This window comes from Equus caballus, chromosome 9 (genome assembly GCF_041296265.1).
Source record: "Equus caballus isolate H_3958 breed thoroughbred chromosome 9, TB-T2T, whole genome shotgun sequence".
Classification (NCBI taxonomy): Eukaryota; Metazoa; Chordata; class Mammalia; order Perissodactyla; family Equidae; genus Equus; species Equus caballus.
Genome location: NC_091692.1, coordinates 56,058,332 through 56,077,857, shown reverse-complemented (window position 1 = coordinate 56,077,857; position 19,526 = coordinate 56,058,332). Strand labels below are relative to the sequence as shown.

The 19,526-nt window shown below is 35.6% G+C and overlaps 1 protein-coding gene across 5 annotated transcripts in view; it reads left to right on the top strand.

The window, feature by feature from the left end:
• Positions 1-19,526, top strand: part of RAD54B (RAD54 homolog B) — a 115,872-nt gene that overhangs the window by 77,999 nt on the left and 18,347 nt on the right. For all 5 annotated transcript variants that reach the window (XM_023648697.2, XM_070222327.1, XM_014728198.3 and 2 more), the window contains 3 exons: positions 1,504-1,643; positions 3,530-3,820; positions 7,787-7,962. In XM_023648697.2, coding sequence (XP_023504465.2) covers positions 1,504-1,643; positions 3,530-3,820; positions 7,787-7,962 — 607 coding nt within the window. The remainder of the gene's footprint in view (positions 1-1,503; positions 1,644-3,529; positions 3,821-7,786; positions 7,963-19,526) is intronic.

The window sequence follows — 19,526 nt, the reverse complement described above, 5'->3', positions numbered from 1 at the left end:
GCAGCCTAATCCTTATCTCAGGCTCTGCTTCTGGGAATCAAGTCTAAGACACAAACTATTTCCTACATCAGTCATTGGCAGAGGGGATAGGACTACCATGATTAGCTTGGACTAGTCATTTGGGGTTACATGAATGTCTGGAAGCCAACCACAATAATCCTTGTACCTTTCTTTCCCCTCTTTCCTTCTTTCTTTCTCCATTCCACCACCTTAATTAGTCATTGTCGTGGATATTCTTTTAAAGGCTTAACAAAATACATGCCAATATAAATATGTTTTCTCTCACTCTGGACCTGGCCACCCACTTCCAAAAAAAATTGTCCGTGAAAACCCTATGAATAGCAGTGGAGCATTGTCTGATATAGTTCCAGAATGTGAGAGGATGATGCAAAAAGACTGGGCAGGATTCCACTCTGCTATACACAGGGTTGCTAGGAATTGGAATCCATTAGACAGCACTAGCAGCAACAACTCTTTATGATGTGTCCAAAAATTTAGAACTGACTAGATGTGTTAAAAAATTAGTAAGCATTGGTCCAACCTGGGATTGACCTATTTAATTTTGAGAGAAGTGATCATTAAATTCCCTGACATTGTAAAATTCATGCTGTCTGTGTTAATGAAATAAGTGCATCTTTATTTACTTCTTACATTATTTATGTCTTTAGACAGCTTTTTCTAGTCTGTTATTTGAAACTTATCTGAAATTGTACTGTTCTACTATGTTGATGTATATATTCATTTGATATTATTATAATTATTGAAACATGCTAGTGTGTCTTTGAAAATTAATTAGCTAGAAGTTATTGAGTATGTAGTATATGCAGGATATATTAATCCATTACAGTCTGTGTCAACCTTTAGGATTAGTGAAGATCCCCATTTGATCTGATAACTTTGAAAGGTAATAATAATAGGTGCCATTCACTGAGTGTCTACTAAATGTCAGGCACTGTGCTGGGCACTTCACATACATTGTCTCTACTTTTCACTGTAATACCACTGGGAACTTATCTTCCTACTTTTATAAGTGAAAACATCCTGAATTTAACTTAAAGACCTTGTTCAAAGTCCACACAGTTATAATAATGTTAAGAATCACTAACAGTTACGGAACATTTATTGTGCTCTAGGCACTATTCTTAGGATATGGATTAACTCATTTGATTCTCACAAGCCTAGGAGCTACTATTATCTTCCTATTTTATGGGTAATAAAACTGGGTTAAGTAGCTTGCTCAGGGTTGCTCAGAGAGGAAGTGACGCGGGTGGCATTTGAAGCCAAGGAGTCAGACTCTAGAGCCTGTACTGAGCCACTATGCTGTACTAAATAGGCACTTAGTGCACAGTTAAAAATTTACGTGATTATTAATTTTTTTAACTTGATTTGGCTGTTCTTTCTCAGTTTTAGGGACTTTGCTTGTACACTTTACTACATGCATTACAGAGAGACCTGATATTATAAAACACAAACTTGACTTTCTCATCACTTTTATCTCTTTAGGTACTCCAGTTCAGAATGATCTCCAAGAATTTTTTGCATTAATTGATTTTGTAAATCCGGGGATATTAGGCCCTTTGTCATCTTATAGAAAAATATATGAAGAACCCATCATTCTATCGAGACAACCTTCTGCTTCTGAGGTATGATTTGCTTTAATAAGTAGGTTAAAAAAGAACAGTATGTCTGGGAAAATCATCTATGTCTTGGATATTATTTTAATTTAGGAAAAGTTAAGTTAATATAGTGAATTCTTTTTCTACAATCTTTCTACTCTTGCGTTCTTTATTTTAGAAAATGATTTCATAACTTTTTAAAAATTCATAAATAGGCTCTACACAGAGAATTATAAATGATAGTAAACATATAAAAATGTTCATCTTTACTGTTATTGGAAAAAGTAAACCAAAATAACCATGAAGTAACTTTGGTACTTTTCTACTGATGTTTTAGCCGGTTGGATTTACATAGTAATAGGAAGTGTAGATGAGAGTACTGTCCTCTACTGGTTGGAACGTAAATTGGTATGACTGGAGGATAGTTTGGCAATGTGCATCAAAAGCCTTAAAATTGTGTGTATCCTGTAGCCTGGCAATACCACTTTTAGGAATTTATTATAAAGAAATAATCATAGATGTGGCTAAAAATTTAGCTATAAAGGTATAAAGTTAGAAACAAACTAAAGGAAGTAAACAAACGAATTGGAAACAAGCAAACATATCTAAAGGTAGAAAATGGTTAAATTAGAATCTGCACTGAATCTAAGATACTGCCAATTTTAGGATGCACCATTATTTTATGTACCACTAAGGAAAACATGCTATCAGTTATAATTGTAAGAAGTCACTGATTGTAAAGCATCTTATTTCAGAGAAGTTAAAGTGTAAAAAAGTGTGTATCTCAGAATTAATAGGGTATGGTAATCAGTCAAACAATATTTATTGAGCATTTCCCATGAACCAGGAACTATACAAAATAATGGTTTATGCATATATTTAATAGCATAGAAAATGTTCATGATACATTATTTTAAAATAAAATCACATTCATGTATTTACCCAATACTTATGTGTTAAAAAGTGGGCCAAATGCAAAGTGCTAGATCCTGAGGAGTACAGTGATAAGCCACACTGGCTGGTTTCTTGTTCCTATGAAGCTTTATGGTTTGAGATCCTGTTTGTCTTACAAATAAACATAAAATATCAAATATATTTGCATATTTATGCAAAAAAAAAGACTTGGAAGATATACATAAAAGTCTGACAGCACTGATTGTTTCTGGTTGATTAAAGTTGGTTTTAATTTTCTTATTTTTGCCAAACTATATTTTCTGAATTTTTTTCAGTGAACCTATTTCTCTTGTAACAAAATTGAAAATAGTTTTAAAATATAATGGACATTTTCTTTGATTTATATAGAAATAAATGTGTGCATATGGGATTTATTTTAAGCTTCACTGTAAAGTTCTATATACTCAAAAGATTCTGTATAGAGAATTTAAACATATATTTCATTCATACTGTATTTTGACTTAAAAAATGTGCTATTACTTAATGAACAATGTGTAATGATTTTGAGAGAATCAGCAGTGCCTTGGGCCAGTAATTTCTTGTAGTTAAGTTTTAGGATCAGTAACTTGTCAAAATATTTTCTTCCAAGAATTTGCTAATTTATTAGTTGTTTGCTATTGATTTTAAGACTCTTTACCATTACAGTATTCACATAAAATCTTACTTCCAGAATAATTTAGTTTGTAGATTATTGATTTCTGATGCCTCTCAGTGGTGGCAATAGTGGCAAGGATTAGGAGACTGTGGCTTCACTTAATAAAATGATAACGCTGCACATCTAAAGAGATGATGGTTGGTTTTTCTATCCCAAACTTGTATTTCATTTCTTCTGTTAAAAAAAATAATCTGAAGGGAAGTAATTAGTAAATGGTGTTTCATTATAAAATGTTTAATGTTCATTTTAACTGCAAGTATTTTGGTCTGTAACACATTATTTTAAATCTGCTATTTTTCCATAGGAAGAAAAGGAATTAGGAGAGAGAAGAGCAGCTGAACTTACTTGCCTCACTGGACTCTTTATCCTTAGAAGAACCCAAGAAGTCATAAATAAATATCTTCCACCTAAAATAGAGAATGTAGTCTTTTGCCAACCAGCAGCACTACAGATTGAACTTTATCGAAAGCTGTTGAATTCTCGGGCTGTCAGGTTCTGTCTTCAAGGGCTGTTGGAAAATAGTCCTCATCTAATATGTATTGGAGCTCTTAAAAAACTGTGCAATCACCCCTGCCTTTTGTTCAACTCTATAAAGGTAAGTAGTGTGTGAGACTGTGTCAGGGATGTGAGCTGAGGGTTCTATGTCATATGAATGTAAGAGGACAGATTGGACTAATCCATGGGGTTGCATTTGTGGGTTTTCCAAAAGCTGTGCAGCCTCTGAGTATGGCTGTGGTATAGAGCTTGTTCAGACTTCTCCTTGTTCTTCAGAGCATGTCCGCATTCTCAGAGCTGAACTAGGGAGGAAGTGTGTTTGAGGCTCTGCCTTCTAGAGTTTATGCCCTGTGCCCTTCAGTACCCTGTCTAATACTTTATTGTGGTCTCCCTTCCTATTTTATACTAATATAACCAGTCAGTTTTGTTTGTTTGGTGCTAACAGATACAAAATTTACCATTAAAAAATAATTTATTTTTTCCTTATTATAAAAAAAAATATGATTGTTGTATGAAACTTATAAAACTCAGAAAATCACAAAGAAGAACATAAAAATAATCTACTGGTTAAAATGACAATTGGTATGACTGGAAGATAGTTTGGCAATGTGTATCAAAAGCCTTAAAATTTGGTGTATCTTGTGGCCTGGCAATACCATTTTTAGGAATTTATTATAAATAAATAAAGCTCTCCAGCCAGGGAAACCCACATTTTGGTATTAATAATAATAATCTTAGCTAACACTTACTGAGCACTGAGCATGTGCCAAAAACTAAGTACTTTTCTAGTATTATTTTATTTATTCTTCACAAAATTGTGTGGAATTATTACTGTCCCCATTTTTGGTGAGCAAACAGGGGCTCAGAGATATGCAGATTTAATCCTTTTCTCGAGAAACTTAATTTTAATGATGCTATCCTTATTATTTTAAATTCTACTGTTTTTTTCACTGAATAAGTTGTGAACATTTTCCCAAATTAGATACCTTCTACAAGTATAATTTTTAATGGCTATGTAGTTGAGCTGACCATTTGGATATTTAATGTATACAAGGCAGTTTGGAGTATAGTGAGAGTTTGCTGTTTTGGAGTTGAAACTGGATGTCTGTCCCTGCTCTACTACTTTCTAGTTCTTTAACTAAAGGCAAGTTTAACCATGGTCAAGTTACATCTGTGAGCCTTAGTTTTCTTAACTGAAAAGCAGAGACAATAGTAACTTCCTGATAATGCTATTGTGGCAATTTGATGAAATAGTATAGAAAGAACCTAGCAGAATGCCTGGCTATGAAAGTTGCACAGTAACTATTAAGGTAACTATTAATAAGGGTGAGTTATCCCCAACTCACCCTTAACAATTTTTATTCTTTTATTTTTTTTTTCTTTAAACAGTAGAATCATAATTTGCAAACAAAACAAAAGGAAACCTGTGGGTGCAACATTATGCTTGAGATCATTAATTATATACTTTGAGATGGAGTGTTCTACCAAAATTATCCACGTTTATCCTACAATGGATTATATTTAACATCATTTATCATAGGAGAAGTCAGCTTTCTGTAACTGCAGTAGACAGGATTATTACAACTTATTAAGCAACTTTTTAAGAAACAGATTCTATATACAGTGATAAAAATTAAACCCGTGGGGCATGATGCCCAGCAAAAAATAGAAGCCAAAAGTTCTTCCATAAAAGGAAGAACTTATGATGGCCCAGAACGCACCAGTTAACTAGTAATAGATATAGGATATTACAAACTTCAAATAGGGTGCATAGTTTGCAATCTGAGACTTATTCAGTAAAGCCTTTCCTCTAACATCATAACATATAAGGAGCAGTATAGAATGGCTGAAAGTAGCCTTCTAAATGTGGAAGTAAACTTCAAACAATGGTTTATAAATGTGTTCTATTGAAACTAGATTGTTCCCCAAGTTCAATCAAGGTGATGGACTTTTCTTCAGGAAATATGAAGGGAATGTAACCAATAAAAATATCCCAACTCATAACCAAAGGGTACTGGGCTGCATAGAGTTAGAGAAGAGACTGCCCTGACTAACTGATATGAGAAGTATAAAATCTCTGCTATGGAGGTGGTGCATCAGGTTGTCTCAGCATAAAGATGTTATTTATTATTTGATTCTTTTTTTATTTTGAGGAAGATTAGCCCTGAGCTAACATCTGCCACCAATCCTTCTCTTTTTGCTGAGGAAGACTGACCCTAAGCTAACATCTGTGCCCATCTTCCTCCACCTTATATGTGGGATGCCTACCACAGCATGACTTGATAAGCGGTGTGTAGGTCTGCACCTGGGACCCAAACTGGCAAACCCCCGGCCACGGAAGTGGAATGTATGAACTTAACCACCGTGCCACCGGGCTAGCCCCTTCTTTGAGTCTTAGTTAGGAGTACACGTTAAAATCTTCTGGGAAGCTTTTACAACTACATTTGTCCAGGCCTCAACACATATGGACTGATTCAAAATCTATGAGATTAGAACTCAGGCATGAGGATTTTGGAAAACTTTTGCAAGTGATTCTGATTACGTGTTCCTAGCTAAGAACACGTGCATTAAGATCACTCATCTCCCTTGTATTTTAATTTAATATTCACCAAACAACTTTCTGCTAATGATTTGGCTTCCCCTATGGACCTTCTTTCATAGGACAGAATGTGTAGACCAATTGGTTTAAATAGGCCGGTCTCATTTATGGGCTGATTTATATTCTGATTTATTCAGTCTCTTAATTTGGTTAGTATGATTCATTTCCCTAGAGCTTAGGCATATTCAAGTTTCCGAACATGAAAAGCTGTGGACTAGTCTATGGTCCTGTGATGACCTCGCCAAGGTGTAGGCATTTTAGGAAACCTAACCTGAAGCAGCCAACAACCATCTCTTTCCCCTTGTATATCCCAGTGATATAAATATCTTAGGATTCTAAGTATTTTTAATAAAGTGATTTTACCCAAATATTGCAATATTTTGGGAATAAGCCAAATTAAAATTAGTACTTTGTGTCCAGCATTTTTCACTGCATGATTCACTGCCCTTAAGATGTTTCTAGTATAATTAAAGAAGGAATACAACACACATGCAAACATTAAGGAAGTATAAAAAGTATATAATTAATGGCTCAATTAAATAAAATCAAAGCTTACATGTTAACCATAAAAGTTAAGACTCAATGCCAACAAAAAAGGAGCTATGAATAATCAGGTAGAACTTGCATTGGGTCCTCAAGTATTTATAGGATTGGGATAATTGAGCAAAAAAATGAGGAAGCATTCCAGGCAAGGGAAGTAGGTTGAACAAAGTTTCAAAAAAAGTAATAAATCTTGTAAATGTGGGAGAGAGCGAGGAGACCTGCCAGTTCCAGAAATTTAACCTAAAAAATGATGTAGTCATTAATAAATGTAATCTCTAGTTATGTGTTCACATGTTAGCTAGGCAGTTTCGGAGGGGAATTTCACAAGTGGTGATAATCTCCTTGGAATAAAATCATTCTACAAACTATTGGTAAAATAAACAAGAAATATTGCTGTAAGAATAAATTTCTGTTAACTTGTTGGCAGAATTGTTCCTTCTTGCAGAAGAAATTGGTAAGATTGAGTGAACTGTTGTGCTTGTTTTTGAGTATCACCTGGGAGGTGCTTGTGAAGCCCACAAATCAGGAGAGAAAAGTAATAGCAGGAAGGGAAGGAGAGAAGAAGAGAGAAAAAGAGGTATCAGTGACGGTAAATCTCAGGGTTCTGGAGAGGATAGATTTGGTAGCGCTGTTTGCCCTCTATTTTCTTTGCAAAGCCCCTCCCCCACAGTTACGCGGGGGCTGTAGGGTGAGCTAGCAGGCATTAGGAAACTGCCTTAGGACTGCTCTGTAATTAACTCAGTAGGATGCGTGCTACTTTTATCAAAAATGACCAAAATGCGACCTATAAAGATTTACATAAAATTATGTTGGGTTTTTCAGGTAGCTATTAATCTTCACTTTTCCCCCCATAATTTTAGCATTTTTTTCTACCAGTTAAAAAAACAAACATAAACCAGTATTAACAATCATCCTTTTGAATAGGAAAAAGAATGCAGCTCAACTTGGGATAAAAATGAAGAAAGAAGTCTATATGAGGGCTTGATAAATGTGTTCCCTGCTGATTACAACCCATTCATGTTTACTGAGGAAGAGTCAGGCAAACTACAGGTGCTGTCAAAGCTCTTAGCGGTCATCCGAGAACTGTGTCCTGCTGAAAAGTAAGAGGTCAATTTAATAAACTGCTTAGAAGTGCTCATGGAATTTTGGCTTAGATTGTGTCCTTAGTCCTTCTCCCCCTTTTTAAAAAAAGATATTAAAAATAAGTTGTTTTCTTCTTTGGGGGCATGGTCAGCTCCCGTATTTTGTAAACTTATCAACGGTGTCTGTAAGTTTTTATTTAAGAAAAACTGAATGTAAAGTAAATACATATATTAAAAAAAACCCTAGGAATGTCTTTTGATATGTAACACTCAGCTTGTTTCTTAATCTCTTTCAGAATCCTTTCTTCTTTTCCTGTCCCTTAAATGTTGATACTCCTGAGGGTTTTCTCTTTAGCCTCCTTCTCACTCTTCAAGCCCTTCCTGGGTTAGCTCTACTCCCCATAGTTTCAACTATCATCCATATAGTTTTGATTCCAAATCTGCATCTCTAAGTCCAACCCTCTCTTCTAGTTTCCATATCTTTCTTTCTAACTGTTTAACAGGCATCTAAATCTATCTTGATGTCCTATTGGACTTTAGCCTTCACATGTCCCAAACCAGCTACATCATTTTGCCATTGCAAGCCTCATCCTTTTTTATTCCTTGGCTCAATGAATAGTACCATAATGCAAGCAAAAAACCCTCATCATTCTAGACTCACTTTTCTCCTTCACTTCCCCAACATCATCGGTCACTAAATTCTATTGATTTTATTTCTTAATCTCAAGAGTCCATTTCCTTGTTGGTACGAAGATTTTTGTTTTGATTCTTGCAATTACTGAGTGGGTTATGGTGGTCTCCTATAAACTACTCCCTTCTTACTTCAACTCCATTGCATATCAACATTGCCCTAAATTATATTTCTAAAATATAAATGTGAACATCACTCCTTTTCATAAAAATTATTCAATTTTGTTGTCTTGCAGAAATTTCTAAACTTGTTGGCATGTTGAGCAAGACTCCTCAATACCTTCTCTTCCAGCCTCATCTCTCACCAATTTCTCACACTTACCATGTGGTCCAATCATAGCAAACTACCTGCAGAACCTGTAATTTGCTCTACTTTTCACCCTCTGCTCCTACATGTTGTAGGTTTCTATGGCTAGTTTACCTCCACGTTTCATTCTTCTGGCCAACTTTTTCTCTTCATAAAGACTTAGCTCAAATGCTTTCTCCTCTTGGAAGCTCTTGGCCTTAGATTGAGTAGTTAGATGCCCCTCTTCTGTACTCCCTTAGCATCCTGATACCTTTGAGCTCTTCTCACATGATGTTGTAGTCATTGGTTCTTTATATGTCAGTACCTATAGTGCAGGGACTGTGTCTTAATTATCTTTTTAGGAGTTATTCAAACTTTGTTTATGAATTACGGCAAAAATACATAGAAAAGATTGCAAAATAATAGTTACATTTAATTGCCAAGAAATCTTAACCTCTTTGGAGCATTTATAATATCATTTGACTTGTGCAAATTTTTAGATTTATTTTTCCTATCAATGAAGTGACTAAAACAAGGAAGCTTTCTGTGAAATGTTTTGATTAAAATGTTTTATTAGATAATATTTGATATGTACAAAAGAACATGTATAATATATATATATGCAGGTGGTAATCGGGTTTGATTTTAAAAAGGGTAAAGTTTTACTTAGACTTTTATTTGTACCCTTTATAAAAAAATTGTTTTATTGAGGTTATGATAGTTTACAACATTGTGAAATTTCAGGTGTACATTATTATTAGTCAGTCACCATATATATGTGCCCCTTTACCCCTTATGCCCACCCCCAACCCCCTCCCCCTATGGTAACCACTAATCTGTCCTCTTTGTCCACGTGGTTATCTTCCACATATGAGTGAAATCATGTGGTATTTGCACTTTTTTAAACTGGATCCTTTTTTCCCCTCTTCTCTGAGCAGAGATAGGTGGTGGTTGTTGGGCAAGGAATAACGAGTGAACAGGGTTTTAGAGGAAATGAGAATTGGGAAGGTATGAAAATTTATCTTTGGAGGTGTCCTAGGGGAAAGTTTCCCTCTTGTGGAGGTAAGAAAGGAATGGTGAGGAAAAATATAGTTTGGGAGTAGGGGTTAGGATGGAGTCATTTTGACTGCTTGTGAGTCCTTAAGAAAACTGAATCCTGCCTTGGCCCATGAAAGAAGAAACAGCACTTCCATCAGTGGCACATACTGGGTGTTCTCTTGCTTCACATTATCTGGAGAGATGGCCCTTTTAAAAAAAACTACAGTAACATACATATAACATAAATTTACCACCTTAATTATTTCTAAGTGTATTTTTCAGTAGTGTTAGGTTCATTTACATTGTTGTGCAACCCATCTCCAGAATTCTTTTCATCTTGTGAAACTGAACTATACCTATTAAATAACAACTCCCCATTCCTGCCTCCCCCCAGCCCCTGGCAACCACCCTTCTACTTTCTGTCTCTATGAATCTGACTACCCTAGGCACCTCATGTAAGTGGAATCATATAGTATTTTGTCTTTTTGAGATTAGCTTATTTCACTTAGCATAATGTTCTCAAGGTTCATTCATGTCTTAGCATATGCTGGACTTTCCTTGCTTTTTAAGGCTGAATAATACTCCATTGTATGTATATATCACATTTTGTTTACCCATTCATCTGTCAGTGGACAGCTGGGTTGCTTCCACCTTTTGGCTATTGTGAATAATGCTGCTGTGAACATGGGTTTACCAATTTATCTTTGAGACCTTGCTTTCAGTTCTTTTGGGTATATATCTAGAAGTAGAATTGTTAGATCATATGGTAATTCTCTTTTTAATGTTTTGAGAAGCCAGCATACTGTTTTTCATAGCGGCTGCACCAATTTATATTCCCACCAACAGTGCGAAAGCGTTCCAATTTATGCACATCCTTGCCAACATTGTTATTTTCTCGTTTGTTTTTTTTTGATTGTAGCCGTCCTAATGAGAGTGATTTTGTGGTTTTGATTTGCATTTCCCTAATGACTAGTGATGTTGGGCATCTTTTGATATACTTGTTGGCCATTTGTATATTTTCTTTGGAGAAATGTCTATTCAAGTCCTTTGCCCATCTTTTAAATTGGACTATTTTTTTGTTGTTGTTGAGTTGTGGCGTTTTTTTTATATGGCCATGTGGGTGTAAAGACCAAGTTTTCTAGGGCTGAGCTGCCTATGCACAAGTATTCTCCTAAACCTTTAAAAATATGTATCTAAAAGTTACTCACAATGTTTGACTTCAGGGATAGTATTACTGTCTACACTTGAACTATGGTGTTATCATTAACTAGAGCCAAATAGTTACATTTTAGGTCTACAGGCAGAACTCTTCTAGCATATACTGTGCTTTTGTGCATATTAAGATAATTAGAACTGAGTGGAGGCATATCTGAGAACTCCTGACTTGTTCAGCAGGTGGCCCTTTTATTTTTAAAAAGAATACTTAAAAAAAAAAAATTCCTCTTCCCTCCTGGTTGTTGCATTCGTGTACTAGGCTTCATGGCTTGGTGAGCAAAGTTCCTGCTGGATTCCAACCCCCGTGCATCCCTTGGTTGGACACTCTTGTGCTGGGTGGTACTTGCACTCTACTATATGTGGCAGGCTTACCTACAGATTTCAACTGCTTTAGGGGACACTCTAATGACCACAAAAATAATAGCCTTGTTTCAAAATGGTATGGGGGGGGGGGGCGGGGAAGAGCTCTAGACCTCTAAAAAGGGATTGTCCAAGACTCCTTACCAAGACGGTCACCTATCCCATCGATCTACATCTAGCCTTACAAGAACTTCTTGGAGAAAAATATTCCAAAGCCAGATTTCCTTCAGTCCAGTAAAGTTGTATCAGACAAACTGTGTTTAGATAGTGTTATTTATCCCCATAATAGTGTAGAGAAAGGAAGGGAAAACTGATTGAAATACTAGTATAGGTGTTGTAGTAGATTGCAAAAATGGTGTTAAATTCTTTCCCTCCCTATATCGATGTTTGTTTGTGGTGTAACTTTGAGTGGGTCTCCCACTCTGACTCTGAGCTCAGACACATGACTTGCATTGGCCTGTGAGATGTTGGCAAATATGGCACAAAAAGAGGCTTGAAAAGCTCTTGTGCAGTGGGGCTTGTCCTCACCCATGGTTCCTGGAAACTTCCTGTCACCATGTGAATAAGCCAGGGCTAGCCTGGTAGAGGATGAGAGACCACGTGGAGCAGAGACAAGGCCTCCCAGCTAGGGCCCCTCACTAGACCAGCCTGTCCCCAGTTGACCTGGCAGCTAACCCCAGATGCTTGAGTCAGCCCCGCCATGAGCAGCAGAGGAACCTCCTAGTTGATCCCAGCCCAAATTGCCAATCTGTGGAGCTAAATATAAAATAAATGGCGGGGCTGGCCCCGTGGCCGAGTGGTTAAGTTTGTGCGCTCCACTGCAGGCGGCCCAGTGTTTCATTGGTTCGAATCCTGGGCGCGGACATGGAACTGCTTATCAAACCACGCTGAGGCAGCGTCCCACATGCCACAACTAGGAGGACCCACAGCTAAGAATATGCAACTATGTACTGGGAGGCTTTGGGGAGAAAAAGGAAAAAATAAAGTAAAATCTTTGGAAAAAAAATAAATAAATGGCTGTTGTTTTAAGCCACTGAGTTTTGTTTGGGGTAGTTTGTTGTATAGCAAAAGGTAATTGATACAGGAATACAAATATAAATTTTGGGGGGATTATCCTTACCTCATTAGCATAGATAATTAAGAAAATTATAACTGTTAAAATTGCTTTATTTTAAAAATTACTAGTGCTAATAATTATCCCACTAGCTATAAAATTTATAGGAAATATTCTTCATCTATTTTTTATTTTTTACTTAATTATAAAACTTTAGCTATTATAATAAATATTGGTTTTAGTTTTTACCTTATATTATTGTTTATAGTTTTATTTTTTTTAAGTGTTAAAAGGCTTATTATAAGACAGCAGTCCATGGTTCCATCTCTCCCCCTTTGTGTCGTGTTTCTCAGAGTCAATCACCGGATTGCCAGATCATGTGCTTATACTGCTATCTCTTGTCTCATCTATGTTTTCAACTCTCAAATATCTGTTTAGTTCTTCTTTTTATTTTACTTAGGTCATAATAGTTTATGACATTGAGAAATTTCAGTTGTACATTATTATTTGTCTGTCACCATATATATGTGCCTCTTTATCCCTCATGCTGACCTCCCAACTCCTTTCCCCTCTGGTAACCACTAATTTGATCTCTTTGTCCATGTATTTGTTTATCTTCCATGTATGAGTGAAATCATATCGTGTTTGTATTTCTCTGTGTGGCTTAACTCGCTTAACATAGTACCCTCAAGTTCCATCCATGTCATTGCAAATAGGATGATTTTGTCTTTTTTATGGCTGAGTAATATTCCATTGTATATATATACACCATATCTTCCTTATCTACTCATCAGTCCATGGGCACTTGGGTTGCTTCCATGTCTTGGCTATTGTGAATAATGCTGCACTGAACATAGGGATGCATGAGTCTCTTTGACTTGTTGATTTCAGGTTCTTTGGATAAATACACAGTAGTGGAATAGCTGGGTCATAAGGTATTTCTATTTTTAATTTTTTGAGAAATCTCCTTACTGTTTTCCATAGTGGCTGCACCAGTTTGCATTCTTGCCAGCAGTGTATGAGGGTTTCGTTTTCTCCACATCCTCTCCAACGTTTGTTATATTTTGTCTTAGTGATTATAGCCATTCTCATGGGTGTAAGGTGATATCTTAGGGTAGTTTTGATTTGCTTTTCCTTGATGATTACTCATCTTGAGCATCTTTTCATGTGGCTGTTAGGCATCTGTATATCTTCTTTGGAAAAATGTCTGTTCATATCCTCTGTCCATTTTTTGATCAGGTTGTTTGTTTTTTTGTTCAGTTGTGTGAGTTGGAAATTAACCCCTTGTCGGATGTATGATTTACAAATATTTTCTCCAAGTTGGTAAGTTGTCTTTTTGTTTTGTTCATAGTTTGCTTTGCCTTGCAGAAGCTCTTTAGTCTGATGAAGTCCCATTTGTTTATTTTTTCTTCCCTTGTCTGAGTAGACATAGTATTTGAAAAGATCCTTCTAAGAATGATGTCAAAGAGTGTACTGCCTATATTTTCTTATAGAAATTTCATAGTTTCATGTCTTACCTTCAAGTCTTTAATCTATTTTGAGTTAATTTTTGCGTATGGCAAAAGATAATGATCTTCTTGCACTCTTTTGCATGTGGCTGTCCAGTTTTCCCAATACGATTTATTGAGGAGACTTTCTTTTCTCCATTGTATGTTCTTGGCTCCTTTGTTGAAGATTACCTGTCTGTTGATGTGTGGTTTTATTTCTGGGCTTTCATTTCTGTTCCATTGATCTGTGCAGCTGTTTTTATACCAGAACCATGCTGCTTTGATTACTATAGCTTTGTAGTACATTTTGAAGTCAGGAATTGTGATGCCTCCAAGTCTTGTTCTTTTTTCTCAGTATTGCTTTAGCTATTTGGGGTCTTTTGTTGCCCCATATGAGTTTTAGGATTCTTTGTTCTATTTCTGTGAAGAATGTCATTGGGATTTTGATTGGGATTGCATTGAATCTGTAGATTGCTTTAGGAAGTATGGACATTTTAACTATAGTTATTCTTCCAACCCATGTGTGTGGAATATCTTTCCATTTCCTTATGTCATCATCGATTTCTTTTAATAGTGTCTTATAGTTTTCATTGTATAGGTCTTTCACTTCCTTGGTTAAATTTATTCTTGGATATTTTATTCTTTTTATTGTGGTTGTAAATGGGATTGTATCCTTGAGTTCTCTTTCTGTTAGCTCATTATCAGAGTATAGAAGTGCCACTGATTTTTGTAAGTTGATTTTGTACCTTGCAACTCTGCTGTAGTTGTTGATTATTTCTAACAGTTTTCCAATGGATACTTTAGGGTTTTCTCTATATAAAATCATGTTGTCTGCAAGTAGCAAGAGTTTTACTTCTTCCTTTCCAATTTGGATACCTTTTATTTCTTTTTCCTGCCTAATTGCTCTGGCCAAAACCTCCAGTACTATGTTGAATAAGAGTGGTGAGAGTGGACACCCTTGTCTTGTTCCTGTTCTGAGAAGGATGGCTTTCAGTTTTTCCCCATTGAGTATGATGTTGGCTGTGGTTTATCATATATCGCCTTTATTATGTTGGGGTACTTTCCTTCCATGCCCATTTTCTTGATAGTTTTTATCATAAATGGATGTTGAATCTTGTCAAATGCTTTCTCAGCATGTATTGAGATGATCATGTGATTTTTATTCCTCATTTTCTTAATGTGGTATATCACATTGATTGATTTGTGGATGTTGAACCATCCGTGTGTCTCTGGGATAAAACCCACTTGATCATGGTGTGTGATCCTTTTGATGGATTGCTGTATTTGGTTTGCCAATATTTTGTTGAGGATTTTTGCATCTGCATTCAGCAGCGATATTGGCCTGTAGTTTTCCTTCTTTGTGTTGTCCTTGTCTGGTTTTGGGATCAGGGTAATGTTGACCTCGTAGAATGTGTTAGGAAGTGCTCCATCTTCCTCAATTTTCTGGAATAGTTTGAGAAGGATAGGTACTATGTCTTCTTTGAATGTTTGGTACAATTCTCCAGAGAAGCCATCTGGTCCTGGACTTTTATTCTTTGGGAGATTTTTGATTAATGTCTCCCAATCTGTTCTGATTCTCTATTTCTTCTTGGCTCAGTTTTGGGAGGTTGTATGAGTCTAAGAATTTATCCATTTCTTCTAGATTGTCCACTTTGTTGGCATATAGTTTTTCATAGTATTTTTTCATAATCCTTTTTATTTCTGTGGTATCTGTTGTAATTTCTTCTCTTTCATTTTTAATTTTGTTTATTTGAGCCTTCTCTCTTTTTTTCTTAGTGAGTCTGGCTAAATATTTGCCAATTTTGTTTATCTTCTTAAAGAACCAGCTCTTAGTTTCATTGATCCTTTCTACTGTTTTTTTTTGTTTGTTTCAATTTCGTTTATTTCTGATCTAATTTTATTATTGCTTTCCTTCTGTTGACTTTGGGCTTTGTTTCTTCTTTTTCTAGTTCTGTTAGGTGTAGTTTAAGATTGCCTATTTGAGACTTTTCTTGTTTGTTAAGATGGGCCTGTATTGCTCTGAATTTACCTCTTAGGACCACTTTTGCTGTGTCCCAAATGAGTTGGTATGGTGTGTTTTCATTTTCTTTTATTTATTTAATCTTTAAATTTTTTATTTTATTTCACTTTTTAAAGTAATTTTATTGGGATTGTAATGGTTTATAATATTGTGTAATTTTAGGTGTACATTATTGTTTATCAATTGCTGAATACTCTTCATCGTGCTCACCCCCAGTAGTCTAATTTTCATCCGTCACCATACATATGTGCCCCTTTGACCCTTTCTCCCACCCCCCAACCCCCTTCCCTTCTGGTAACCACTAGTCTATTCTCTTTATCCACATATTTGTTATCTTCCATATATGAGTGAAGTCATGTGGTATTTGTCTTAATCTCTCTGGCTTATTTTGCCTAACATCACACCCTCCAGGTCCATCCATGTCATTGCAAGTGGGACAATTTTGTCCTTTTTTATGTATTCCATTGTATGTATATTGCCACATCTTCTTTATCCATTCATCCCCAGAAGGGCACTTGGGTTGTTTCCACATCCTGGCTATTGTGAATTGTGCTGCTATGAACATAAGGGTGCATAAATCTCTTTGGATCATTGATTTCAAGTTCTTTGGATAGATACCCAGTAGTGGGATAGCTGGATCCTATGGTATTTCTATTTTTAACTTTTTGAGAAATCTCCATACTGTTCTGCATAGTGGCTGCACAAGTTTGCACTCCAACCAGCAGTGTACGAGAGTTCCCTTCTCTCCACATCCTCTCCAACACTTATTGTTTCCTATCTTGTTAAATATAGCTGTTCTGACCAGAGTGAGGTGATATCTCATTATAGTTTTGATTTGCATTTCTCTGATAGTTAATGATGTTGAACATCTTTTCATGTGCCTATTCGCCATCTGTATATTTTCTTTGGAGAAATCTCTGTTCAGATCTTTTGTCCATTTTTTAATTGGGTTGTTGGTTTTTTTGTTGTTGAGACATATGAGTTCTTTGTATATTTTGGATATTAACACCTTATCTGATATATGGTTTGCAAATATCTTCTCACAATTGTTAGATTGTCTTTTTGTTTTGTGGATGGTTTCCTTTGCTGTGCAGAAGCTTTTTAGTTTGATGTAGTCCCATTTGTTTATTTCTTCTATCCTTTCCCTTGCCTGGTCAGACATTGTATTTGAAAAAAATGCTGCTAAGGCTGATGTCAAAGAGCATAGTGCCTATGTTTTCTTCCAGAAGTTTCATGGTTTCAGGTCTTACATTCAAGTCTTTGATCCATTTTGAGTTTATTTTTGTGCATGGTGTAAGATAATGGTCTACTTTCATTCTTTTGCATGTGGCTGTCCAGTTTTCCCAACACCATTTATTGAAGAGACTCCTTTCTCTATTGTATGCTCTTGGCTCCATTGTCAAAAATTAGCTGTCCATATATCTGTGGGTTTATTTCTGGGCTTTCGATTCTGTTCCACTGATCTGTGTGTCTGTTTTTGTGCCAGGACCATGCTGTTTTGGTTACTTTTGATTTTGAAATTAGGGAGTGTGATACCTCCAGCTTTGTTCTTTTTCCTCAGGATTCCTTTGGCTATTTGGGGTCTTTTATTGTTCCATATAAATTTTAGGATTCTTTGTTCTATTTCTGTGAAAAATTGTTGTTGGAACTTTGATAGGGATTGCATTGAATCTGTAGATTGCTTTAGGAAGTATGGACGTTTTAACTATGATAATTCTTCCAGTCCAAGAGCACGGAATATCTTTCCATTTCTTTGTGTCTTCTTCAGTTTCTTTCAACAGTGTTTTATAGTTTTTGGTGTACAGATCTTTTACCTTTTGGTTAAGTTTATTCCTACGTATTTTATTCTTTTTGTTACAATTGTAAATGGGATTGTATTCTTAATTTCTCTTTCTGCTACTTCATTGTTATTGTATAGAAACGCAACTAATTTTTGTATATTGATTTTGCATCCTGCAACTTGACTGTATTTGTTTACTATTTCTAAAAGTTTTTTAGTGGATTCTTTAGGGTTTTCTTTGTGTAAAATCATGTTATCTGCAAATAGTGACAGTGTCACTTCTTTTCCAATTTGGATCCCTTTTATTTCTTTTTCTTGCCTGATTGCTCTGGCAAGGACTTCCAATACTATGTTAAATAAGAGCGTTGAAAATGGACATCCTTGTTCACTTTATTCTTAGAGGGATAGCTTTCAGTTTTGCTCCACTGAGAATGATATTGTCTGTGGGTTTGTCACATATGGTCTTTATTATGTTGAGGTATTTTTCTTTTATACCCATTTTATTTAGAGTTTTTATCATAAATGATTGCTGTATCTTGTCAAATGCTTTCTCTGCATTCATTGAGATGATCATGTGATTTTTATTTTATTATTTTATTTTTATTCTTCATTTTGTTAATGTGATGTATCACGTTGATTGATTTGCAGATGTCGAACCATCCCTGCGTCCTTGGATTAAATCCCACTTGATCATGGTGTATGATCTTTTCAATGTATTGTTGTATTTGATTTGCTAGTATTTTGTAGAGGATTTTAGCGATCTATATTGAGTTTATAGTCTCTTTAGATAGACCTCTTTCTAAAAGCTCTACTCTTTTACTCTCCTCTTCCCACATTTTATGTTTTTGAAATCATATCTAATCTCTTATTTTGTGTGTTTCTATCCATTACCCTCTTAACGTTGAAATAGGTAATTTTAGTACTTTTGTCTTTTAACCTTCATAATGTCTTCATAGGTGGTTTATCTGCTACCTTTACTGTATTTTTCCCTTTATCAATGGTTTTATTGCCTTTTTTTTTTTTTTTAAGAATTTTCTTATCCCTATTTGTGATCTTCTCTTTCCCACTTAAATAAGTCCCTTCAGCATTTCTTGTAGAACTCGTTTCTTGGTGATAAACTCCTTTAATTTTTGCTTGTCTGGGAAACTCTTTATCTCTCCATTCTGAATGATAACCTTGCTGGATAGAGTAGTCTTGGCTGTAGGTTTTTTCCTTTAAGCACTTTAAATAAGTCATGCCAGTCTCTTCTAGCCTGTAGAGTTTTGGCTGAGAAGTCCACTGATAGCCTTATGGCTTATTCAGTTTTCAGTTCCCTATCTGGGGTAATTTTTCCAAGAATAGCTGTAACCTGGTTGTGTTCATGGGAGGAGGTGAATTCAGAGCCTGCCTATGCTGCCATCTTGACAAGATCTCTATTTTCATTTTCATTTGTCTCCAGATATTCTTTGATTTCTCCTTTAATTTCTTCAATGACCCACTGGCTGTTCAGTAGCATATTGTTTAGTCTCCACATCTTTGTCACTTTTCCAGCTTTTCTCTTGTAGTTGATTACTGGTTTCATAGCATCATGCTTGGAAAAGATGCTTGATATGATTTCAATCTTCTTAAATTTATTGAGGCTTGCCTTGTGTCCCAACATGTGTTCTATCTTC